Raw genomic sequence first — 25,585 nt, forward strand, 5'->3', positions numbered from 1 at the left:
TGTTTTCTTGTAATCATGGCATTAAGAACCCTCTATAGAAAAATGTATCTCGTGTTGCTTTGCCTGAGCAATGAATGACAGATACTGGCTGCAATGGACAGAGATGCTCCTGAAAAGGTCTGCAGAAGACACTGGGAACTGGAAGAGGGCAAATTGACCACCAGCAGCTCTCCTGGAAAGTAAGCCTGAGACTCAGCGGGCAGGAGGGCTGGTTGAAGAATACATGTGCACACAAACATGCATGAAGTCAAGCAAGAGTCCAGGGCACACTGGGCACAGTGAGGGACAGAGGGCCCAAGAGGAATCTGGTTGGGAGACCAATGGCGCTGCTTCCAAGGGCAGCCTGGAAGAGGAACCTTGGGATGGAGAGGAAGTAGGAAAAGGCTTCTTACACAGGTGTCTGAGACTAGGACCTCTTCTGGTATGAGCTGACTAGCACTCGTCTGTACGGCGAGGGAGTGAAGAGTATTAACCATGACTATTGCTCACACGTGCTCTCCTGTTTCAAGGTGAAGCCTAAGACAGCTGCCTTCCTTCTTCCTCTAACTCTTTCCCAGAGTCCCGAGGCACTGACAGCTGCCCATCCTTCCCTCTGAACCTCGGTGTCAGACGTCTGGATGTGGGTCTGTACCCCCGGAACAGTGGCTATGATAAGGAATCTGAGTTGGTTCCTGCTTTTTGAAGGGTGTAACTACTCTACAACAGACAATCATTATGGTTAGTCTGCATTCTGGGGGACCCTGGAGACCACCTGTAGTCAGCTTCCTTGTCTTGTGTGTTTGTTTTCAAAGTAAGGAAACAGATGATCAGAGAGGTGAAGTGATCTGTCCAAGGTCACACACTAAGTACTGGATAAGTCAGTATTCAAGGCCGGGACTTCTGAATCCGACTTTGGTTTTCTTGGAGGCAGAGCGCTTATGGAAGGGGGGTGGGGGTGGGGCGGTGGCCCTGGACCAAGGAGTAGTTCTGACCTGGCTTTTGTTCCTCCAGGAATGCCTGTGTGAGCGTGGGGGATAGGGTTTAGCCCTCTGCCCTGATGCAAACCTGGCCAGATTGCATCATAGATCAAGCGAGGGTGTGGGCCTGTTGGTATCTGCAAAGCTGTGGAGCAAGAACACGAGCTCTCTGGCCCCAGGGCTCTAACACTAGTTTGCTTGTGACCCTGGCAGAAAGGTCACTTCCCCTTTTTGATCTTGTTTCCTCATCTCCATTCTAGAATAGAGGGAGGGTCGCACTGAACAGCTGAATTCAGCTCTACACCATCTACTGAGCATCCTGGGCCAGTCAACAGCAGAAGAGAAGATGGCTTCCACTTGCTCCCAAGGAGCTTGCACACTTGCAAGCAGGGTAGAACTAGCTGCCTGGTACACCACGCTAAGGATGAACACACTCCTCTGGCAAGCACGGCGTGGGTGGAGGCAGCAACCTCTGAGGCGTGCCTCAGAAAGTGTTTTTAAAAGAGGTGCTAAGCCATGATCGTCTCTCCCTGGGGACTGCAGCCATCAGGGACATTGAAGGTGGACAACAGTGTCAAGGAACAGCCTGCCCATGGAAAGGCACAAGGATTTCTGGGAGGAAGGGACGTTCCCACCCATGTAGCCAGGAGAGTCAAGCTGTGCCCCAGGCTTTATGCTCAAGACCGCGGGGGATAGCCTTTCCACGAGACTGTGACTGCCCAGCTCGGCCAGTCCTTCTCAACTAGAATGGTCTGTGTTTGCAAGGAAACGGTAGAACCGAATAATTGTGCCAGGTCCTCTGAGCAGGGTTTCCCTGCACAGACATTAGCTGTGTGATCTCAGGCAAGTTTAACTTTCCTAAGACCCAGTGTCTTCATCTATAAACTGAGTAGAGTGGGAGTCAGTTCTCAAGAGGCTAGCATAGCATAGCACCTCGGGCTCTTGGGAGGGTCAGAAGAGACAACCAAGGCCAGGAGGTGGATACCATGCCTGGCTCACAGCGAGTGCTCGGCAGATCACCTAGCACTACCATGCATCCTACACTTGACCAAAGTGTAGATTAGGAATGGCTGGGGGCATGGCAGGTGACCCTCCACAGAGACTAGGTTGGAAGAAAAAGAAAGGGGAGACAAGGTGCAGAGGCGGGTTGTTCTCGGCTCCTTAAGAGCGGAAGAAGAAGAAAAGAAAGATGGCTGCCTCTGAGAGCAAGGCAGGGAGGAAGGCAGTCTTCCCTCAGCCAGCCCAGCAGTGGGAGGGAGAGCAGGGGAGCTGGAGGCAGCCTGGAAAACGGTGGAGCTGGAAAAAGAATGCGCTTCTAGGAGAGGGAGCGAGCTGCAGCAGGGAGGGAGCGGGGAGGCTGAAATTTGATCCCGCTGATTCCCAGCTACTTAGGGCTGACATCTTAAACCAGCAGATTAGCCCAAGCCAGGCAGGGATTCTGGCAGGGGCAGGTCCTCTCCTGCCCTCCGCTGGGCCTGGTTTAAAGTCTCCTATCGCCTGCCCGATGCCCGCACTAGCAGGCTGGAGCCTGAGCTACCCCCCCACCCCACCCCCACTCCACCCCCACCCCCCCCACCTCTGGTATCACTCCTCTACTGCCAGGTCCCGGGATGGTGACCAGTGATCCTGCTGAGAGCCAGACTTGGAAGGGGAAGGTGCATAACCCAGCACTCCAGGGCATCCTGAGGGCTTGTCTTAGGAGCTTAGTTCTGCCTTTCATATCAGACCTTTGTCAAGTCTTGTGGAAACAGATTTGTTTTTCAGCCTGGGCCACCATTTAGGGAGAGTAATGCTCTACTGGGTGGCAAACAATGTGTCTCATTGAATCGGTCCCCCAAAGCACTCTTCCTCAGCGGAATGGGCCAAGAACGACCTCTCTTACTTCTGTCCCTCCAAACACCTTTGCCTCCACAAAGGACAATGGGCTAGGCCTCTTACCAGCTGCCTGACCATAGATTAAGTCATTTGAACTACTCAGAACCTTTCATTGTTCCCTTCACAAAATGAGTCTGTTTATGGGAGACAAAGCAAGGGACCTACTGCCATCTCCAAAGTGCACGCTCACTGTGGGGCTCTCACTGTAGGTAGGTGTGCATCCACCTGGCAAAACTGCCTGTGCCTCTACTTTGGAGAACCTCCTCGGTTCCCCGGAACTGATTACGATTAGTACGGGCTTTGATGGCAAAAGTTAGAGGGGAAATTAATAATAATAATAATAATAATAATAATAATAATAATAATAAATATACAAATAAGTTTCTCCACCCCCAAAAGGTCCATGTGGCTATCTATAGCTCCTAAAGGGTCAAAAGACTCAGCCGTGACAGCTTATATGAGAGATGAACTTCAAAGGACTCAGAGCCCAAGACACAGAAATGGGACCCAAGAACACAGAGGAGGACTGAAAGGGGCACTTTGTATTCAAATCTCACAAATGGCCTTTCAACAACAAAGTGGTTGTGCTCCCATCCTCCCAGCTCCGGGGCCAAAGACACCACCCAAGACAATTGGCCCATCAGGAAAGAGGTCATTGTGTGCTTCTTAGCATGATTTATGTGGCAGGGAGGAGCCGGCCATGTTTCCCGTGATTATGTCTCTCAGAGGCAGTGTTGAGAGCTTGTTCATTCTCTTGAACAGCTGGGATGGACTGAAGAGCGGTGGCCACCACCAGGTCATATTTCATCTTCTCGGGCCCGTGACACCAAATTAATTGTCGCATTGATTCATGAGGCAAGACCATCATGGTGCTGTGGCTCACTATAGTCACGGAGCAAGCTAGCCCAGGGCTGCCAGGAGGGCCTGCTCTCTTCCCCATCAGACAGAGGGCCTGGGAGCTTGATGGGAGAATCTGTCCTACTCAGGAGCTTATCAGGGAGCACGGCCCTTCCCCAGGGATGGGTGTCATGTCCAGATCCTCGTTTTTCTGAGTCAAGAGCTCTCGTCTTCTGTACCTATCTGCTGGACAGAGGGAGGTCCCCAGACTCAGGAGAGACAAGATTGCTGATTTCCCAGGCTGGCCATTCTCCTGTGCCTCCTGGTCCCCTGAAGGTCATTATGTAAGAGCATCAAATGAAACCAAAATGTAGTGTGCTGTCTGCACAGACCCTGCGGGCTGATCACTGGCTGGCCGCCTGGTGCTACATATCTCCTGTACCAGGCCAAGCAGCATCTTTCCATCCTGGGCTGGGCATTATTAGCCTGACACCCGCAGATTCACCCCATGTTCCACAAGACTGATTATTCAACACGGTCTCGTTTTTTCCTATGTTAGAAGAAAGAGAAACCGGAAACAAGGGACCTACTCTCTTCTCGGCCACTGTGCAGGTGGCCCTGGCCATTTAGCAAACTCACGAGAGCACAAGATCTTCCCTAAGGTCCTACATGACTAAGGTTGGGGTCTTCTCTGGCCGTGGCCATCACTACAGCTTTCTGTCTCCCAGCCCCCAGTACCTAGACCTACAAATACTCTCTAGCATGTAGCCGCTGTGCCTCTAATCCACAGCCCTGGGATTCTGTCCTGCTGGATCTCTGCAGTTAGGGAAGGCTGTGCAAGTTGCCCAGTCCAGAGTCCCAGCTAGGTGGACAGGGAGTAGGCCCAGCTAGCTCTGAATAGGCTACCTTTTGCCTTGTCTCTGTGAAGGTTGCTGAGGTCTACTAGACCCTGGACCTTGGCCCTTAGAAGTTCCACAGAAGAGCAGTTCTCTGAGTGTCAGGCCCTGGCTTCCTTCTAGACCCCTTGGCATGAGAAGTAGTACTAATATATGGAGCCTGGGGGGCAGGGCAACCATGAACCTTGGGAAAAAAACCTAAGCTTTACTGTTACAGTGGCCACAGACATTCCCAGAAGCTCAGCACTGGCCCTAGCTCTAGACTGACCAGAAGAGTATTTCTGAGGGAGGCTTCAAACCTCACATCACCGAGACATCAAGACCCAGTGGAGTATGAGGGTAGGTGGGGGTGAGCAAATCATCCTTCCTTATCCCACAGCCTAGCCTTCCAATACCTACCATCCCAGCGTCCTCTAGAATAAGTCACCATCAGTCCTCACCTGGAGACCTGAAGAGGAGCCCTAACCAGTCTCACAGCCATTTAGGCTCCTCTTAGCTACAATCCGATCTTGTAGACATGCACTTGAGGGGTCTGTGACACCCTTCCTCAAGAGCCTTCCATGGCTCCCTACTACATGTAGGGATCAACAAAGCAATCGCCATATATGCATGTCCTGAGTAGTGTGGCCTGGCTCCATCTTCTGCCTCACAAAGCTGCAGCCACACTAGCCTCCCTCTAGTCCTCAGCACACCATGCTCCCTCCTTCTCATCTCTGCCTGTGCTGTTCCCACTGCCTGGAATGTCCTCTCTAAAGTCTTTGGCTGGCTAGCTCCTTTCCAGCCCATAGGCTCTGCTTGCAAGCCACGTCTTTCCCCATCATACCCTACACATCGCAACTAGACACAATACCCTCTCTGAAGACATCTGTGATGGTTCTGTGTGGACTCTCCCAGTGTGTGAGCATGGATTGGTGCTGATTTATTTAACGTTCTCTCCCTATCAGGACTGGGAGGGCTGTGATCTTGATGGGAGCGCCGTATCCCCTGGTACAGACACTAGCACAAAGGAGATGTCCCCCAGTACCCACTGCATAAAGAAGTAAATGTGTCCAGATGAAACAGGAGTGGGAAGGTAAGATATCTTCTGGCAGGAATGGGTCATAGGCATTGTCCTCCATTAGAGTGACCTCTCCCTCTTTCCTGCTGTGCCCAGGCAGGTGCCCAGATGCCATTCAGCCTCCTTCTGCTTGAAGGGAGCTTGCTTCAGAATCTTCTCCATCCAGGACTTCCAGGTACCACTCTGTCCAAGCCCACAGGGTCTCTCACACCACTGTTCCTCCTGTTGCCAGTCCACACACACCCTTGGGACCACTCCCTCCAGATGACCCTAGGCCCACCATCTTGGTCTTCCGTTTTGGGTCCAGTTGAGATGAGGTTACTGTGTGGTAGGGGAAGCCCCAAAAGGGTTAAGTTGCCAGAAGCATAGTCCCGCCCTTGGGCTTGCTCAGCCAATCAGAGTCTGTCCTGGTGAGGTAAAGCTTCTATCCTGGGTGGCATTGATGGAGGTGACTGGCCCCATCTCCTGCTGGAGAGAGCCGTAAGGGTGAAGTTTCTGTGGAACCAGACAGAACTGGAATTAGCTCGCTGTCCACTCTGATCAGGACTGCCTGACTCCAAAAACCTGCCTGTGCTTCTTTCTGAGGCACTCAGTCAGTCCCTGGCATCTCTGAGACCCATCTCTAGCTGCCCCAGAGGAGATGGCAAGGTGGCACATGCCTCAGTGTCACAGCTGGAAGTCATACAGCCAGAGGAGGCCCAGGAGGCCTCAGTTTCCCTGCCAGGGCTCTAGAATCTGGCAGGTAGCTACCAGGGAGTGTCAAAAAAAAAACCAAAACAAAATAAAACAGGTGTCACCTGTGCTTGGGGACCAGCGTCAACCTCAGTAAACAGGAATAACAATAAATTGTCCTACACAGTCACACTGAAAGACAACGATGAGCATCACAGTGGGTAGTTCACTAGGGACCTCCTGCATGCTGCAACACCCTACACAGCCTCACAATAACCCTGGTTACCCCATCTACTTTGCTGATGAGACATCTCAGGGAGGCTAAGTGGTTCTCCCAAGCTCAATGCAATCATTTTGAATTAACTGTTACCATATCTGTCTCTATCACCAGCCTGTGATTGCTAAGGAGAGAATGTGATAAATTCCCCCATAGAGCCCAGGATCCACCCGAGAACAAGGTTGGTCCATGTACCCTTCTCACCCTTGGGTCCCTGAAGACTGAAACAAGCCTAACTCTGTTCAGAAGGTTCTGGAGCCCAGCCCAGAAGCACCTGCATGAGTGACCAGTGGGAAGTTCACTGTTGACCATGAATGGACAGTCAGGACTCCTGTGGACAACTCTCAGATCTACAGGCACGGCCTCCAATGCTTGGATCACCACTCCAGTGCCCTCATCATCCCTTTCCCAATTAGAAGTCCATAAGCACCCAGATGAGGTGCCATTCATCTCTGTGACCCCAAAGAATCTAAAGCAATGCCAGACACAGAGGAGACATTCATCATGTGTATTTGATGAAATAATCAAAATTTGTATAGATCAGCCGGTCCCTGGCAGCTTTAAGCCTCACTGGCCACAGCATGGACCAGCTCTGACAGGATCTAATGAGAAGCCTCACAGTAGTGCTAAAAGTGTAGCAGAGGGAGCCTGGTCCCTGTTATCAAAGGCATAAGAAAGGAGAGTGCCCTCCAGGGACACGTAATGAAGCAAGAGAGGGACAGAGTTCTAAAGACGAAGCATGGGTGCTGAGCAGGAGAAAGGAGCTGGGATGGGACAGAAGGCAGATCATTTATTCCCACAGAAGAGAACATCCTTAGGGCTGAGGAGGGAACCCAAGTTGATAGAGTACTTCCTTGTCCCGTTCAATGCCCGGAACGGTATAAACTGGGTATAGGGGTACACATGTGTCATCCTAGCACTTGGGAGGTGGAGGAAGGAGGGAGCCAAAGTTCAAGGTCATCCTTGGCTACATATGGAGTTTGAGGTCATCCTAGGCTACATGTAACCCTGTCTCAAACGGGGGAAGGTGGAGGTCAGAGAAGATGGATTCGTAGGCCATGTGCTTGCTGCACAAGCAAGAGGGTCTGAGTTTGGGCACCAGCGACCACAGAAAAAGCCAAGTGTGGCGGTGCACTCCTGCAATCCCAGAGCCGGGTGGGTCCAAGGGGCCAACCAGCCTAGCACCATCAGTGAGCTCCAGTGTCAGTGAGAGATGCTATCTCCAAGACTAAGGTGAAAAGCAACCGAAGAAGGCACCTGACATAGACCTCTGACCTACCTACACACAGACACACAGACACACAGACACACACACACAGACACACACACACACACTGTGCTAGGACCCCTACATCGCCACGCCACAGACCATCTCCTCCCCTTCCCACATACGTTACAGAAAGCTGCACAAAAGCTTAAAGAACGCTCCAGAGTGTATTCTCCTAAGAGAGGTGGCTGGCCCCAGTCCCTGGCCTCTTAGGATCACAAAGCAGAAGGGACCGAGCAGGTGACTTCCGGCTGCCCTGCCGGGAGTGGTTGCCATAGGTTGCACTGGCTGCGGAAGCGCCTCACACCTGAGTGCTGTTGTTTACACTCACCTTCTCCACTTCCCCTGGGGCCTGACAGTAAGCATCCCCAGCCCTTCTCAGGACAAACCGTGTCCATCACTGTGTGTGAAGGCAGAAGAGCTTTCCATGGTAAAGGGTGAGCCACACGATGGGGAGGAGCAGGGGCTGGGGTGGGAAGGGGAAGGGGTGGGGGGCTGATGCTTGCTCTATGAGCCCTTCTTTCCCTGTGGAGGCCTTGGAATGGGGCCCGGTTGCCGGGTCACAGCGTCCTCAGTTCCACAGGAGGCAGAGTGTTCACAAAGAGAACGGAAGGGGAAAGGCATGGGACCCCGGCATTGGTCCTACAGAACACCTTCATGCCTAGAAGCGACAGCCAGCTTCCCAGACCGGCTTGGCTTTCTTGCTCCTCCCCTGGAGAACGACATCCTTCGCTGGGGGAAGGTCATCCTTTGGGAAGGATGTTTGCAGTCACCCTGAGGCTGAGTACAGGTGGATGAGAGGCGGGCCCAGCCGTAGAGTTACTGAAGCATGCCTGGACTGCTAGAGGGCTGCAGAGGATCTGATTTACCAGAAACTTCTTTCAAGAAGCACTCTGCAAGTGACTCATGGAATCCGCTGTGAAAATTCCTGGAGGAGGTATGGTGGAGGTGTGGCTGGGTAGGGCTGAGCAGCAAAACACACACACACACACACACACACACACACACACACACACACACACCCCTCCCCAGGGAGGGGACTGCCTCACAAAAGCCAAGTGGTGCAGTGACTGCCTCTCCAGGAGACTGGAGAGGTCCAAGTCTTAGCAGGGCCCAGGTCTCAGCTGCACAACACGCCTCCAAAGCTGTTCTGGCTACCAGGCCCTCCACCCCTCTCTTTTGCACCCCCCTCCAGCTGCCCGTCTAACAACACACTTACAGAGCTGGTGTACTAAGGTGTCCAGACTGTTGCCTGCCCAGGGTGCCCACATATTAGGGGTGAGTCAAGGGCTGGAACCCTTTCAGGGTCCGCCAAGCCAGCCTATTGCTGTGCAGGGCCGAGAGCCTCTCTGAAACAGCCTGCCTTTACTATTCCCACATTCCTAGGTGAGCCTGCAGTGGAGAGTCTCCAGGGTATTGAGAGGCTGCGGCTCTCCAGAGCCAGCAAATTCTGGAGGCAAAGCACAGAGCACTCTTCCCCCAGGTGAGAGGAAGAAAAAGTCTCTGGAAAAGGAAACAGTGGCGTGAGTGCTGGCCCTGGGTGACCTGGGGACTGTACCACAGAATGGAAAGTGGCCTGCGCTCTGACTGCAGCCAACACAGAACCACGGGGGTAAGGCAGCCTATTTATAGTCATGGTGACAGAGGACTGTGGTGATGGGGGCCAGCCAGTGTCACCTGAAATGGGGTTGGGGGAACAGTGTACGCCCCTCAGTGGTTGTTGAATGAACATCTCCTGCGTACTTGGTGCTACGCCATGAACGGCACGTGCCCTCCCATTTAACGCCCACAGCAGCCCTTAAGGGAGGGACCAGCGCCCCCTTTGATGGAGCCATCAAAGCACGGGCAACAAGGGGACTCACCCACAGTTACACCAGCCGGCCATCAGCAGCAGCGTTTGACTCAGGCTCTCCCCTGAAAACACCTTTCAAAGTCTAGGATGGTGCGGCTCTCCGATCCTCGCCTCCCTTGCCAGTGTGCTGGAGAGCTGCTGTCCAGCCCTGAAGGGAGAGGCTGCCGGCACCTCTTCCATGTGCACACTGCCCTCTCGGAAAGCCAGGGCACACGGCTTGGTAGCCCGGACACACCAGATAGCAGCAACAGGGCCCACAGGTTGGCAAGCTCCAGGCCCCGCTCCTTCCCTCTTCCCTGAGAGCTGACAGAGCTGACACCTCATCCAGCAGCTTGTGCAGCCACCACCCCTAATTCCAAATGGCCAGCGCTTCTAGTAAGAAAAGACACCCGAATGACTTCACAGTGGGCAAGCAGCTGTGCCTTGTGGCAGACATCTGAGTATCAAAGGAGAAGGCTGTTATCCGTCTCCCATAGCATCTTCTCCCCAGCACAGAGCTGTACGGGTCCAGCTCAGCCTTCACTGGCCGTCTTTACTCTCCCTGACGTTCCAGCTGGCCAGCCCCGGGCCTCAGCAATCCAAAGTCAGTTCCACCTGGCTCTGGCAAACATCAAACTACGGGTGCTCTACCACAGACATCCCCTCAATTATGTCTGCCTTGGGCTAGTGTTCACAGCGGTGTGCTGCCCCCGGACACCGCCTATCCAACAGCAGAAGGGCAGTTAAGCCTTGCCATCGGCAAACCAAAGAGCGGAGCCGAAAAACGGATGGCCCGTGCTCAGTTCGGCTGCTGCTCCTTCCGCGAGCAATGTCAAATCCATTCCGCAGACCCAGAGAAAACTCAGAGGAGAGATAGTCAAACACAGACCTTTTTGCCAAGCCCACTGCCCTGGTCCAGGGGCTAAACTCTGGATGACTCCCAGCTCAGATCCAAGGCTGAAAGGCTAGGCTAGCCGAGGGGGAATGGTGGCGGTCAGGGCCTCAGCCATGGGCAGAGTCCTTACCTTCCTCTCCGGGGGTGATGCGGCCAGCTGTTGTTGCTTGGCGATGTTCTCCGACAGGCACCGGCACACTCTCTTCTTCTGCTCCTGTGAGTGAGCCTCCAAAGTGAACAAGCACTCTGCCTTCTGATGTCAGGGAGAACAGAGACAGGAATGGGTGGTCAGGGCTGCTCCCTGACTCCAGGGGGCTCCAGGGCCCAAGCCCATCCCCGAGGCTCCAGAGGGCGAGGCTACATCAGGGAAGGGCGCGTCGGCGAAGAACAACAAATGCACACCGGTCCCTGGTGACGCTGGGGTGGTCAGAGGGCCGGGGAAGTAGGGCCATTTGGGAGCTACGAGGCCACGGTTTGAGTAGGGGAGGGAGGCCGTGGCTCTCTATACAGTGGAAGACTGTGGAGAGCTACAGGCCAGAGGGTGAGGTCACCCTTGGAGCAGGCAGCACAAGCCAGCAGCTGGGGATCACGTGGGGAAGCCAAAGGACCGAGCCCTTGAGCTGGTGCTCCGTGGATACAGCCCCCTGCCCCCTGACCACAGAACCCCCTTCTCTCATGGCACCCTCTTCAAAGCACAGGCCAAGAAGGTTAGCTGGGTTGGATGAGCATGGCAACAGAGCTGGAGTCCCTTCGGAAAGTGTAGGATGGGCAGTCACAGGGCCCTCTCACACGACCCAGCACCTGAGCTGGGTTTCTCATCAGCTGCTGTGCAGTATTAGTCAGGCTGTCATTTGAACCTTGCTGAATGACAAACACCTAGAAGGTCGTCTGGGCCTAGCACAGTGCCAGGTAAGCATTGGCCTTGGTAAGTGCCGGCTGCCTGGAAGAACTTCCATGATAACAACAGGGCAGCTTTGATACAGCACCAGACAGTCAGACCCCTGAAGCGGTCAGGACATGCAGCGGGTAGGGTGGGGTAGGTCCTAGAGCACAGGGTCTTTAGGGACCTGTTGTCCCCACCCCCAACCTGGTCCCCCACTAGACACTAGGATCAGAAGATGACAAGTTCTTCTTCACCCCGCTGGTGATAATACTAAACCAAGGAGCTAAGAGCATGAGCTGGGAGAGAAAGGCCATGTATCGACCCAGTCTCTCCATTTTGCAGACCTGGTTTGCATGCCAGCTTTGCCACTTCCTAGCTGCCAACCTCTGGAAAGTCAGATGCATTCTATAAAATAGTGGCATTGCCCCACCCCAGACCTATAAAGCAATAAGGACTTCCATAGGCCTTAGCACACAGCAGTACTGTTATTTCTTAGCATCTGACCTTCAGGGTGGGGACACCTCCCATCCTAAGTCCCTGGAGTGTTTACCATCCTCTCGTGCTGCAACATACGGAGAAGCTTTCTTCCTAAAAGCATGAGGGGATGAGCTGTGGAGAGCCTCTGCTTCCTCTTAAAGTCAGGCCTGTCCGCTTCCCAGACCACTCCTACCAGCTGCAGGGCAAACAAGCCTCAGCTTCCCCAGGGGGATGCCCAAGGAGCAGCGGGCCCTCTGCTTCCTGTCTTACGGTGTTCTGCTGAGTGGGAGGGACCAAGAAGGTCCTTTCCAGCTTGGAAAGGCCACCGCTCTATAAACAAGGCCCAGCCGGAGCCTCCCAGCCCTGCCCTTACCTTACCATGTGGCTTCTGACTATCTTCCACCTAATTTATCGACTTTATAATATAGTCTGTCATCTGCAATCTCATTTTGATCCGGGCAATTTTAAGAAGCAGAGAAGGTGTGGATTCTTTATTCTTATTTTACTTCTCTGGTGCTGGGGAGCAAACCCAAAGTCATGCACATGCTAGGCAAGCACTCTACTCCCAGGCCTTGATTTTTTGAGATAGAATCTCATGATCCTTTAGCTCAGGCTAGCCTGGAACTCACCATGCAGCCCAGGCTGCCCAGGAACACATGATCCTTTTGCTACCTCTGGACTATAGACACGTACTACTATGCCTAGCTGGGGTGTGGATTGTGATTCCCCTTTATGGACGGGAAAAACCAAGGTTCAGAATAGCCACAGGGTTCTCTGAGTCTTGAAGCCAATGAATCAGAGGAAACACTGAGCCAGGGAAAGCCACCTGCTGCGATTTCATCTCCATGCTCTGGAAGATGTCACCTCCCAGTGAGGCTTCTACACCTCTTGCTGGCAGGACTGCTCTGTCTCACAGCCCGGAGGCGACAGGAGTCTCATGCCATCAGAAGGAATTGTATGTAGGTCAGGGGGCTCTCTAGCTGTGGTGGTTTTTTTTTTTTTTTTTTTTTTTTTTTTTTTTTTTTTTTTTTTTTTTTTTTGTACAACTGCTTACTCCTCTGGCATGGCAAGTCTGTCTCTACAAAGGCACAGGAAAGCCTCTTGGGAGCAGCCAGCATCACTAATCTTGACTTGACTTCCACAGTACCTGCTCTTTACCAGCCCCATGTCTCCATATTTCTTCCAACAGCCTTCCGAGGGAGCAGCTATGGTCACTTGGTTCTGCTGACACCCACAAGAAACACTTCTTAGGAAGGCCCTGGGGTCCTTGCCTGGGTCAGCCACCAGGCCATTTGTAAAGATTGCAGGATTCAGTAAGTCACTGCAGCCAGCAACTGAGCCCAGGGCCTCCCCCGGAATCACCACCTTCCAAGAGTGGTATCCCGGATCAGGGATCATGACCTTACTGTCTATCAGTCTCAGCAGCAGAGGACAAGACTGCATCTGAGAGCTTGAAACTAAACCCTGCTACAATACTTGAGAGCTTAGAAGACTTCCTTTGCACCCGGGGCCCAACCCCAGGTGGGGCTGTCTTAGATGGACAAACATTTTTGGAAGAAGCCTGAGTTTCGAAGACTGGCTTAGCCAAGAGAGAGAGCCAACTCCCTGAAGAGAGGCTAAATCCCTACCTGCCCAAATCTGTCCAAACTGTGAGTCCTCATTGCCTGCCCAGCTGGCCCCACATGTGAACCATCTGTCATAATTCTGTGTGTGCTCCAAATGACCCAATTAGTCGGTTTCAATTCTGACTTGTTCAGCGGCTTCAATAGCGGACTCCAGGGTCAAGGCTGTAAGCCATCCCAAGGCACCCTCATGCTATGCCCCGGAGGTACTGCCTTCTGACTGTGGGGTGCTTGGCCAAACACGGGCTTCTCAGCTGCATAGACCTGACCCCGCAGCACTAGGTGGGGGACCCCTGCACTTGACTGTGACCTCAGACCCAACCTGACTCCCAGCTCTTCTTGGTCTCTTTAAAACCCCCATCTTTCCTAACCTCCTTGCGTTAAACTGATTTTATCTTTGTAAAAACCCAAACAGCCCCAGCAGTAAGCAACCGAAGCCTGTTCATTTGCCATGACAAGCATGTTCCATCTCATTCCCTCCTGATGGACCGAGGAGGCAGGGAGGCAAGAAAGACACTGCCGCCACCATTTTTTTTCCTTTTTTTTTTTTTTTGTGGATAAGAATACTAAGACTCTGAGAGGCCGAATCTTAAGAAGATCCGGACTGACTTCAGAACCTGGGATCTTGCCAGGCCTGTAGAACCATGTAGGTGTGTTACCTGGGAAGTGAGATAGTCCACTTCACTGTCCTTGTAAAAGATCATGAGTCAAATGAAGGGCAAAGGAACAGGAAAGGCCCTTCCTCCTGCTCTGATCTAATGACTGCGTAGCTGCCCCTCGCTGAGCATGCTGAGTGCTGGGCTCCTGGGCTAAGTGTTTTAGATGCATTGTCTCGTCCAGTCTCACTTAACGTAACAGCCCTGCAGGAGTGGGTAACCTGCCCCAGATCACTCAGGAAACGAACGGCAGAGCCAAGTTGCAAATCTAGGTCTTCCTCATTCCCAAAGCCAGCTCCTTCAATGAATGGAGGCAGCCCCACGTTGCAAAGGAGACAGAAAATGGTTCCCAAACAATGTGCCCCATGCTCTGAAGCCAGCTGTGGGCTGCTGTCCCAGATTCGCAAGGACTGAGGGACACCTGTCCTTGGGATTAAGACTGCTTAGAGCAGGCCAGGAGTGGGGGGCGCACCCCTTTAATCCCAGCACTCGGGAGACAGAGGCAGGTGGATCTCTAAGTTTGAGGCCACCCTGGTCTACATAGTGAGTTCTAGGACAGCCGGGGCTGCACATAGAAAGCCTGTCACAAAAAAAGAAAGGGGGAGGGGGGAAGGAAAGGAAAAAGACAAGAAAAAGAAAGAAAAGAAAAAGAACAAAACAAAAGACTGCTTAGGGTAACCCTACCCAGGACCAAGCTGTTGTCCCCCCGGACAGTTATGGCTTTCTGAATGCAGAGGGAGAAAACTCCTCTCAAAACCCCAAGTTCCTTCTTGGGGTACCACTTGCATATCAGGCAACGGAGAATAAACTTTTCAGTAGAAATTCTAACTAAGATTTGTCTACGGATCTCCATGCGGCCCAACACCACCTATGTCAAGAATGCTCGGGGCTTTGATCCCCGAGCAGTGTGGCCCTCCCTGCACCACGGGCTTGCCGCTCCTTAGTAGCAGCCCATTAAGGTGAGAGGCTCCCAGCTCCCAGCTGCCTGAGAGATGCTCTCTCCTGGTCCCTCGGGGTCAGATCACCTGGTACCTTCCGGAAACTGGAGGCCTCAGATCGATAGCCCTTCAGCAATCCTTAGAGAGCTAGAAAGGAGGTCTTAGAAGCAATGGGCAGAAGCGCCTTTCTCCAGGAAAGCAACAAGCCAACAGCCTGGCAGGAAGCTCTCTTGCTGTTAGAGAACCCGGAGCCTCCTTTCAGAAGCTGGTGAAGCATACGGGAAGCCAGAGGGGCCAGAGGGGCCAGCCCCGGCCGGCATCGTTTCTCCTGTTACTTGGCTCACTCGGCTCTGTGGGACGAAACACCCTGCAGCGCTGAAGGAATTTTCCCAGCCACCCCTGGGCCTGGGCTGGGTTCTGGCTGACATGGGGTAGGGGGTGGGGAACCCCACTGCCTGCAGGTCTACTTTCAGGCCTCTGAGTCCCCGGTTTTACTATGACACCTTCTGCTATCTCTTGGCAGCTCTGGGCAAGTCTCGAGTGAAGTTCTCAGTAACCTTTCTTGTCCCTGGGGTCTGTTCAAAGAGGTGTACCTCCTAGCCAGGAACGTAAGGAGCGCTTTGCAATCCCAAATGGCACAAATTCCTTCTCAGAAAGGTCTATGCCTCTCGGCCAGCCCTTTAGGTCGTTCCCCATCCATAGACACAGGTTCCCAGGACAGCTGGTAAGACACAAGGCGGCAGAGGGCAGGGGTAGGCCTGGCTTGGACAGATGCCACATGTCAGCAGAACAGGGCTAGGGACAGAAAATTACACTGGAAACTGAAGAGAAGTTGGCCCTCGGATTTTTCATCACCAAGGACCTCTCTGGTTAAAGCCCTGCTTTGTCTACCAAACCAATGGCGCACAGAGCTGTTTGCTGGGTTCTGCTCCCCAAAGGTACAGCTGTCTGAGCCTACCCGAGCCTCTAATCAGAGATCATCAAGAGCGTTAGTTAGTCCCTCTCCTGGGGATCACTCTGAGCCAAACACAGACGCGTGGTGCTTGCTTTGGCCTGCGCTGTCTGGCCCAGGTGAAGGTACAATTACCTGAGGCCTTTGAAACGCTGACAAGCCTTTGTAGGAGGGAGATGGGTGGTACTTCCTGGAAAAACAGGGTGAAAGAGGCATGCGTGGGAGCTGAACCTTCTCCAGAAAAAGGGCGAGTAAATAAATAAACAGAGTAGCGTGCTGCAGCTGTTGGGCCACGCCCTCAGGATGCCTACAGGTGCAGGGGACACCAGAGGTCCCAAGCAGGGTATCTCAGGGGCCATAGCTGCCCTTTGACACAGAGGTAAGCAGGGCTGGCTGTGTTCTACAGAGCAAGACACTGTCCCTGACTGTCTTGGGTCGTTGCAAGATTATGTGGAGGCCAGCCTCAAGCCTAGTCCCGCCTCTTTCCTCAAGCACCAGATCACACTCAACTCTCCTCCAAATCGGAGAGAGGGACTCACCTCTGCCAGGTACAGCACACAGAATTTCAAGTCTTCTGAAGAACCTTTGAAGGGAACAGAAAGGAAGACTCGCGTTAGAATTGGCTACACGGTCAAAGTCTCGCTGAGCGCAGCTATCTCACCCAGAGACCGTGCGTGCTGACTCCCCAAATAAGAGGAAGGAGGCGGCAGGTGTGGGGAGCAGAGCGGTTTCTAAAGCAAAGCTCACCTACTCACCCGTCCAAGCCACGCACAGCTGGAAGGCTCTGGCCTACAGGTCAGCCTGACCCGGGGAATGCTGGAACCCCATTCCCAGAAGGAGACCCTCTGACCTCTAAGGGCCAAGTACAGGGAACTGTCTGTATCCCAGGAGGACTCCTCCTTCCCAGAACTCTGCCACAGAGGCAGCAGCACACTTCTGGGGTTTCTCTTCAACCAGTGCTTCTCAGACTTCCTAATGCCGCAACCCCTTAATACAGTTCCTTGTGTTGTGAGGACCCCCAACCATAAACTTTTGTTGCTGCTTTATAACTGTAATCTTGCTACTGTTAGGAATCATAATGTAAATATCCGATATGCAGGATATCTGATATGTGATCCATGCAAAAGGGCTATTCCTCCCCTGGGGGGTCAAGACCCACAGGTTGAGAACACTGCCTTAAACACTCTACTATTTTGAACTTCAACAGGGAGCCATCTTGAGTAGGCCTTGTTGCTCGCAAAGGGAAGCAGGGGTCAAGAAGGGACAGTCTCCAAGAATCCCATCTCTATGCAACCTGGGAGACAGCTTTTCCACAGGGCACTCGCTCAGGACGCCTCTGCCGGTCTAGGACGGCAAATGCAACCAGTTACAAAACTGGAAAGAGCAGGGAGTCTCACTTCTGAAGAACTCCAGATGGAAAGGAAGGGAGCTCTGGGAGGTGGGGACAGCTGGGAGTCGGGGGCGACAGTGTGGCATGGGGATGGACTTGTGCCAGGGAGCAGAGAAAAACAGGGGCGCCCCCCAGGACACCTGCCTGCTCACTTCAGCCTCTCCCCGGGACTCGGCCACACTCCCCACAAAGCACTCATCTGGACACCGGCCTGGGAGGGTGGGGAAGCCCCTGCACTTCCAGCTGTTGGCCTTACCGAGCAGGGTGTCATTTTTGAGGAAGGCAACTACCCAACACAAGTAACAGCAAGTAACTTGAAATGCCAGGGGCCCTGGAGTATCACCGTGATTTGGGCCAACTGCTGCCCCAAATGCTTCCACCAGTCAGTTCAAGGGCTCAGAGTAGCTCTGTGGGAGAGCACTTGCTTCTGTATGCACTCCTGACAACCAGGGGGCAGGGCTCCCAGCATCCTTGGCTCATGTGAGAACAGAGGACCCAGGAGATGAAGTCACTCAGCAGCCAGGCAGTAAAGGGGAACTGTAGCCCCGTTCTACGGCTCACACTCAGCCACTACACAGCAAGCCTCTCAATGCCAGGTTCCAAGAGGACTCTCTTCAGTGCATACTTAGGGCAAAGAAACCATCAAACTAGACAGGGCCTGTCACGAAGAGAAGCCTACAAGGTCAAACCGGAATGCACATCAAACCAAGCTCTAAAAATGCAGGGAGGAGAGATCTAACCAGGCAGGGAAAACCAGACCTCCTCAAGCAAGAGCGTGGACATGCCCCAAGGGGCAGGAGCCCCCAGGCAGAAAAAATGTCCCATAAGTAAATGGAGGTTCACTCTGGACTTGGACTAAATCTTTCTATTTTTCCCCACTTGGAGACAGGTTGAAGAGGGAGCCAGCCCTGCCTCGGAAATCTATAGTGTTTAAGAAACTGGATCCCATCCCTTAACCCCTAGAGAACATAAGGGAATGGGATGGTTGAGCTGGAACAGGGATGGAGTGGGAAAGCAATGAGAGAGATACCATGATAGAGAGGGATATCATGGGGATAGAGAGAAACCTGGTGCTAGGGAATTTCCCAGGAATCCCCAAGGATGACCCCAGCTGGACTACTAGCAACAGTGGAGAGAGTGCCTGAACTGAACTGGCTTGCCCCAGAGATCAGACCAGTGAACACCCTAACTGTCACCACAGAGCTTCTCTCCAGTAATTGATGAAAGCAGATGCAGAGATCCACAGCCAGTCACCAGGCAGAGCTCCAGGAGTCCAGTCAAAGAGAGAGAAAAGGGATTCTATGAGCAAGTGCATCAGGATCATGATGGGGAAACCTGCAGGGATGACCAAACCAAACTAGAGGGAACTCGAAAGTTGGATCAATGGCTGTGGAGCCTGCATGGGAATGGACCAGGCCCTCTGCATGGCCAGACAGTTGTGTAGCTTGATCTGCTTGGGAGGCCCCCGGGCGGTAGGATCAGAACCCATCCCTGGTGCATGAGTAGGCTTTTGGAGCCCACTGCCTATGATGGGACACCTCCTGCAGCCTTGGGGCAGGGGGAAGGGCTTGGACTTGCCTCTACTGGATGTGCCTCCCCATGGGAGGCCTTGTCTTCTTGTGGGGGGGGGAGTGAGGGGGGAGTTGGGAGGAGGAGGCTGGGGGGTGGGAGGAGGGAAGAGTGCGATCTTTGGTGTGTAAAATGAATGAAAAAAATTTAATTAAAAAAAGGGGAAAAAAAGAAACTGGATCCCAATGCCTCTGTGGATTCCTTGTGTTGGTGAGACAGAGACAAGGGGAGGGGGTCCTTCTGCTTAGGAAAACATACTGAAACGTTTCCTAGCAGACCCTAGTCTAAAGGAGAGCCACTACCATCCGTGTAAGAAAGTAACAGAAACCTGGGTTTGGGGAGCAGGCAACTAGAGGAGAGGAGGCTCTAGAAGTACCGAGTGGGACTAAGGACAAGAGACTTGGGGGGGCGGGAGCCGAGGTTGGAGAGGCACACTGTCAGACAGTCCCCGTGTCCGGAGCCACTGATGAATGACAGCTTCTCTGTGCTCTGACACCAGCCCCGCCCCCTCCAACATGGCCGCGCCGCTGCAAACTCTCCCTGGCATCCGTTCTGCATCACAGCCTTGTGCCGGCTGCGGCAGGACAGCAGGGATGGAAGGGGAGCCGTGCTCGGCGTGACTCAGAGCCTCATCAAAGAACGAGGAGCCGAGGGGTGCCAGGGAGGAGTGTCTGCAGCTCTGGAGAAGACTGCAGAGGGAACCCCTGCCCTGCGCGAAGAGAGAGACGCCCAGATAGTGTACGCGGGGGGTTCTCCTTGAACCACACTCACTGCCTCTGCCATTTTGGAATCCATCAGGGAGTCTTTAGTTCCAGAGTGGGCCTTACTTCCCACCATGTAATGCATAGACCATGCCACCACAGCCGCCGCCGCCGCCGCCGCAGCCCGAGGTTCCCTAGTCATGGGCTAGGTGGAGGCCGGAGAAGGCTTCCCGGCCCGGGGTCTCCCCATCCATCATTTACCCAGAGAACAACTTACTGGTGGTTTGAGATTCACCCCACCTTCTCCACTGGTAGAGGCAGACCCAGAGAACCCTTGTCTGCATTCTCCACATACAAAGGCAGGGCCAGGGAGGCACAGCAAACTTCATAGACAGTAAGCGTCAGAGCTGAGATCTGAATCCAGGACTCCTAATCAATCCTATATCACAGGTCTGTGATTCCAGCCGGCCAGGAGCTCCAGAGTGGAGAGGCCTCTTCCACAGCTCTCACTGCGGTGGCCAGAACTGAGGTAGCCATGGAGGACACCTTAGAAAGTGTCAAGCAAGCATTCCAGCAGCTGGAGCTGAGGCAGCTGAGATTCCACTCTGGGATCCCAGCTCCCCAATGTGCCTGGAGAGCCCATGAGTCAGATAGACATTTCCAGGTCATGTCTAAGAACAGGCAAGGCCAGAAAGACACACCGTGGGCATGATGCTGGCTGCCAGGGAGGCAGAAACACAAAGAGCAGCGAAACCAGCAAGCAGCCGTGGCAGGAAAAGACCACAATGGGCCCCCCGGCTGACCGGAGATGTCCCGATTGTTAGCACCAGCTCTCCGCCTGTTCCCATCGCATGGCCATTCAGTCCTGATGAACCTTGGGAGCCGCTGACAGGAGGAGGCAGTCACCATAGGAGTGACCTCGAATCTGGAGCTCTGGGGGAGGAGACACCCCAGCTGCCAAGCTAAGGCAGCACTCTGGTCTCCTCTTAGCCATTCATTGTTTACAAAAACAAGCATCCGTTGGCCACCTAACGTATGCCATGCTCCCTACTGAGTCCTAGGAATACGGCTGAGTGGAGCCCGGCCCTAGCAAACAAGTCACAAGAGAGTCCTTGGTCCCAGGAATGGGGTGGATTCTGCCCTGCCGGGGAACAGCACTTGCCAGCCCCAGCCTGCCAAGCTGGATGCCTCTGCCACCAGACACTCCAGCTAACAAACCCCAAAGGACCTCTGAGAAGCCTCACTTGCTGTAGCAGTGGCCTCTGGGGCTTATGGGAGGGGCCAGGAAACGGCCCCAGCCTCGGAACATTGGGCCCCACAGCTCTGACTCTGGCTGCTGCCCAAAGGGGGCACTGGACTTCGGTAGAACAAGGAACCTATCTCAGGGAAGCTGGAGGGTCGGGGGTCTACAAAGGCTCCACTTGATGCCTGGAAAGAAATCTGAGCCCTCGATCCTGCGCCTTGAGTGCCCCTGCCAATTAGCCTCTTCCTTCCATCTCAGCCGCTCCAGGGTTCTCAGAGGTCACTCGCAAACCCCCTCAGGCCTGTGGTCTCCCCAGGAAATCCAGTACAGGTCCACGTCTCCATACCACCCCCACAGGCTCTCGTGTCCATGGCCACCTTGTCTGAGATGTCACTGCCTGGGTCACTCACCCTCATGAAGCTGTCCCATCGTCTACCGGCAGACACGGTCTCAGCCCCAGGCCCCATCTGCAAGGGGCTGAGTCTCTGGGGAGCTCCTCTGCACCTCTAGGCTCTTACCACCCACCACGAACATCACTGCCTGGTAGAGGAGAGTGTGTCTAAACCCCTCAAACTTCAAGTCCAGGCCCTAGGGCTCCCGGAAGGGAAAGCCAGCCAGCGCTAACCTCTACACCCCAGTCTGGAAGCAGGGTGATGTGAATACTGGTCAAGTTCTCTCAGGAGCCCCGGGGGTTCCATCCGGGGGGTGTCAGAGACAGGAGGGAACTCAAAGGGCTGACTGAATCCTTACTTCACAGGGAAACCAGGAAGAGGAAAAAGGAAAAGGCCCACAGAGGTTACAAGCATATTGTTGCAGCAGTGAATCTCTGTCTGAGCCCCCAATCCTACGGCCACTGCCCTCTCTACCCTCTACCCTAGATCCACCCAAAAGGCAGCCACCTGAAACAGACCTCCCCCTAATTGTTTCCCTCCTTCCACTTAGCAGGAAGCTGAGCCAGTGGGGGGTTTGGGCTTGCGTCCCTGGACCTCCAGTGTGCACAGCAGTCAGGGTTCAGGTCCTGGGGCACCTAGTGCATGGTACTGAGCACTGCTCTGCTGGGTGCTCATTCAGTTTAACCAGGTCCCAGAGCAGCTGAGCTGGGGAGGGGCAGGGAAGCCAGGCTGACTATAGAAAGCACGGTGTGTGAGTGTGTGATATTGTGTGAGTGTGTGAGAGCAGGGGAAGGTGGGAGGGTAGCAGGAAGCCAAGCGCAGATTCACTGGAGGGCAGAGAGGAACCAGCAGGAATGCCAGAGCCAGTGCCCAAGAAGCTGAGAGGCCTGCTCTTCCTACAGCCCCATCAGCTGGCCCTGAGGGTGGGGTCTTGCTCTCCCCTTAGCGGCCCCCCCTTGCTCTCCTGTCAGTAGCCACCCTAGCCCCTGAGCAGGACAGAGCTAGAGAGGGAGGGCCGTGAAGGGCTTCCCATGGGGAGGCCAGTTCCCAAGGAGGCCAGGGCACCAAGTACACAGGACGGCTTTGCAAGCAGTCAGGAAGTTCTGGAGCAAAACCCGCCAGAACAGAATTCTTTCGCAGCTAACGTTTTTTCCTCTGGTGCCCCTGCTGCCCTGGGCTCACACAGGTCTGTTGTTGTTTGCATAATCTGGGAGAGGAAACCGAGCCCCTTTGGGCTGAGACCTCAGGCGCCAAAGCCCGCCGCTGGACAGATACTCCCAGCCGGCTTTCCGTTCCCTGGTCCCCGGTGGGCCAGGGCGCCATGGAAAGTTTTGGATTAGAAATTCCCAGCTTGCTGCTGATGTTCAGGCATGCTCCAGCTTCCTAAGACTCTGAGCAGGCCCGCACAGCTGGCTAAAAAGGGGAGCGTCCACAGACCACTGTCAAGAAACCTCTTTGGGAAACCTGCTTAGAGCAAGGTTTCATTTACAGAAATGACCTCACTTAACCCAACAACTTTCTGAAGTTTGCGCTTTACAGGAAATGGGCTCAGAGAAGTTAAGTCACTTCCCCAAGGCCACCCTGAACCGAGGGGCTTAACACAGGTCTCGGAGTCCAAAGCTCTCCCTATCCTTCTCCTTGGAAGCTCCCTGGGATAGACACCTCCTACAGAGATCAAGGTATAGCAGAAGGCTTGTGGGCCTAGGGTACGACACCCGACAATCTGCCAGCCCCAGGCAGACCCGTCAGCGCCCCACTGAAACTGGCAGCCAAGTCTCTAGAGAGTCCCCAGCTGGACATCATGCTGCTCCTGGGGTGTCCAGGCCCTTTTTTACCTTCCTGTAGCTTCACACTCTGGAGGTAGAGGGGATTTCTCAGGACGTCACAGCGGCCTGGCTCGTCCTCCTTAGTGAAGAGCAGCAGGTCCGAGTAGGCAAACAGTGTCACCTGTTCAGGGAAAGAGAAACACAACTGTCCGCTTTGCTGTCCCCCCGGGACGCAGGGAGCCACAAGGTCCATTGGAGGTCCAGGAAACACACCCGTGCTGTGTCGGGGAGAACCAGAAGTGTGACCTCCACCCACGACAGAGGCCTGCCTTGCAGTGGAGGGGTGGCCAGTTTGTCCCTTAGTTTTCTAGACTTCCCCCCACTCGAAGTAGAAAAAACAAGACAAAACAGAAGAAGCAATGGTTCTTGCTTCATAGTGGGCAGCTCTGCTGGCCTCTCTGTAGCCATAGTCGCCCAGGCTCACCTAACCTGGAAGAGCCTCACTCGGGCCCGGAGGTGTCTCAAGACCCCACCCCACATCTGACTCCTTCAGGCTTCTTCTACAAAGCCCTCTGGAATGTGAGGGGAAGCATCACCAAGCAACATTACCAAATTTCTAGCAGACATTTTTGCAGTGTACCAATGTTCAAGAAAACAGCGGTTACTTGCATTCTGATACAGGCTTCTACAGAGCTGCTAATCTCCTTTGTGCTCCAAAAACAAAGGAAAGGCTATTTTTAAACATCACAGGTAAACTGACAGATGTGCTCAGCATATTTTTATGCTTAAAAGAAAAATCCACTTGGTTCTCTGTGTCCATTAAGGTTTACACTATTCTTTCCTTTGTCTGCCCTACAGTAGCCTTTCTTTAAAGCCATAAAGTCCAATTTCAGATTCTATAGTAATAATAATAATAATGAATCATTAATTATGGGAATTCCTCTTTGAGGGGCCCAATCTGACATGCCATCTCTTCTGAAGCAAGAAGAACCAGCCAGAAGGGCTTGGTACATCTTGAAGGGCACAGTGAGTATGTGATTTATTACCCGTGTTTAAAAAGCCAGCATGCTGACATTTAGCGAGCAAGCTGTTAAAGGTGATCCCACAGTCCCACCTCTGAGGCTTTCCTACAGAAATACAAGAATATATAAACATGAACATGTAAGGACGTTCTCAGCGGCACTTCTGTAATTAAAAAAAAAAAAAGCCGGCCATGGTTGTATACATGTACAATCCCAGCAGTCTGGTAGATGAGCAAGAGAATTGAGAGTTACAGGCTATCCCAGGGTACACCATGAGCTCTGAGCTAACCTGGGCTATGTGGTGGGAGCTTGTATTCATTATGTATGTATTCATACAAACATATATACATATACACATGCATATGTAAGATGGCCGACCTGCCATCTAGAGCACCATGCAAACAGAGAAGCTGGAAGAAATTAGGACCACAGAGACAATTCAGGGATGTCCTTAAGTAGGCTATCTCAGGGCTATGTCCCCTTCCAAGAAGTCCCAAACACAAAAGCTCTAGAATTCTTGGCTAGAAGGGCTCTTAATAATGGGCCCTGCCCAGCCCAGTCTCCATACAGCATCCCAGCTGCTGAGCCTGCTCGCCCTGTAAGTAACTCCTTCAACGGTGTTATCGCCATTTACAGCTCAGACAGGTGATGTGACGCCCCACAGCCCCACAGCCAGGGATCATTCCACAGGCCTGCCCGTTCCTAAGGTTCACATTAGACAGAGAGGTGGTAGTGTGCCCGTAGCAGACAAGACAAGGAATTCAGTGAGTGTGGGAAGGAAAATGATGGAATGCCCAGGAGAATGACGTAAGGGACTGTCTGAGGAGGGGCCTGCAAAGTCAAGGAGCTGCTGTCCTAGGCAAACCCACACGTTACCACAAAAGCATGCGCCCAATCAGGCAAGGTCTGGCTGTTACTTCCAGACGCATAGGGAAGTTGGCAGGAGAAAGGTTGGAAGAGGAAGTCTGTGAGCCTGGAAAATGAAGGGGGCGGGGAAGGCATGGGGCCCCCCCCCAAGGAAGACTCGTGGGAGGAGCCACAACTAGGTGAGAAAAGCCCCAGACCACGGTCCCAGCCTGGTTCCCAGAGCTGAGAATATGGTCTAGACAGGAAGTGATTAAGGCATGAGAGAAAATTTCCCCCAAAGGTCGGTCAGGCAAAGGCCAGGGCTGGCACAGGCCTGGAGGCAAGGCAGATGGCAAGAATGCCAGAGCAAAGCCTGTGAGCCCTGCTCCCCAGCATCCCATAGGCAGGAGCCTCACTGTTCATGAAGACGTGACCCCATCTCCACAGCCCAGTTACCTGATGCCTTCCACCACTGGCCCCGGGGCCTTTCGAGTCTTTCTCTCACTGGTTTCTAGGACACAGGTATTTCCCAGAGTTTCAAGACAGTCACAGAACCCTTACAACT

The 25,585-nt window shown here is 53.5% G+C and overlaps 1 protein-coding gene across 6 annotated transcripts in view; it reads right to left on the reverse strand.

Moving 5' to 3' along the window:
* Positions 1–25,585, reverse strand: part of Rgs3 (regulator of G protein signaling 3) — a 123,943-nt gene that overhangs the window by 40,995 nt on the left and 57,363 nt on the right. For 3 of the 6 annotated variants that reach the window (XM_037202604.1, XM_028858024.2, XM_028858025.2), the window contains 4 exons: positions 23,222–23,333; positions 16,631–16,674; positions 10,694–10,816; positions 3,353–6,116 (listed from right to left, as the gene is read on the reverse strand). In XM_037202604.1, the coding sequence (XP_037058499.1) occupies positions 6,009–6,116; positions 10,694–10,816; positions 16,631–16,674; positions 23,222–23,333 (387 nt within the window). In that variant the 3' untranslated portion in view covers positions 3,353–6,008. Of the gene's footprint in view, positions 1–3,352; positions 6,117–10,693; positions 10,817–16,630; positions 16,675–23,221; positions 23,334–25,585 lie in introns of those variants that run through there. The other 3 variants (XM_028858017.2, XM_028858020.2, XM_028858018.2) reach the window with 1 other exon arrangement.

This window comes from Peromyscus leucopus, chromosome 2, assembly GCF_004664715.2.
Source record: "Peromyscus leucopus breed LL Stock chromosome 2, UCI_PerLeu_2.1, whole genome shotgun sequence".
NCBI classification, from domain to species: Eukaryota; Metazoa; Chordata; class Mammalia; order Rodentia; family Cricetidae; genus Peromyscus; species Peromyscus leucopus.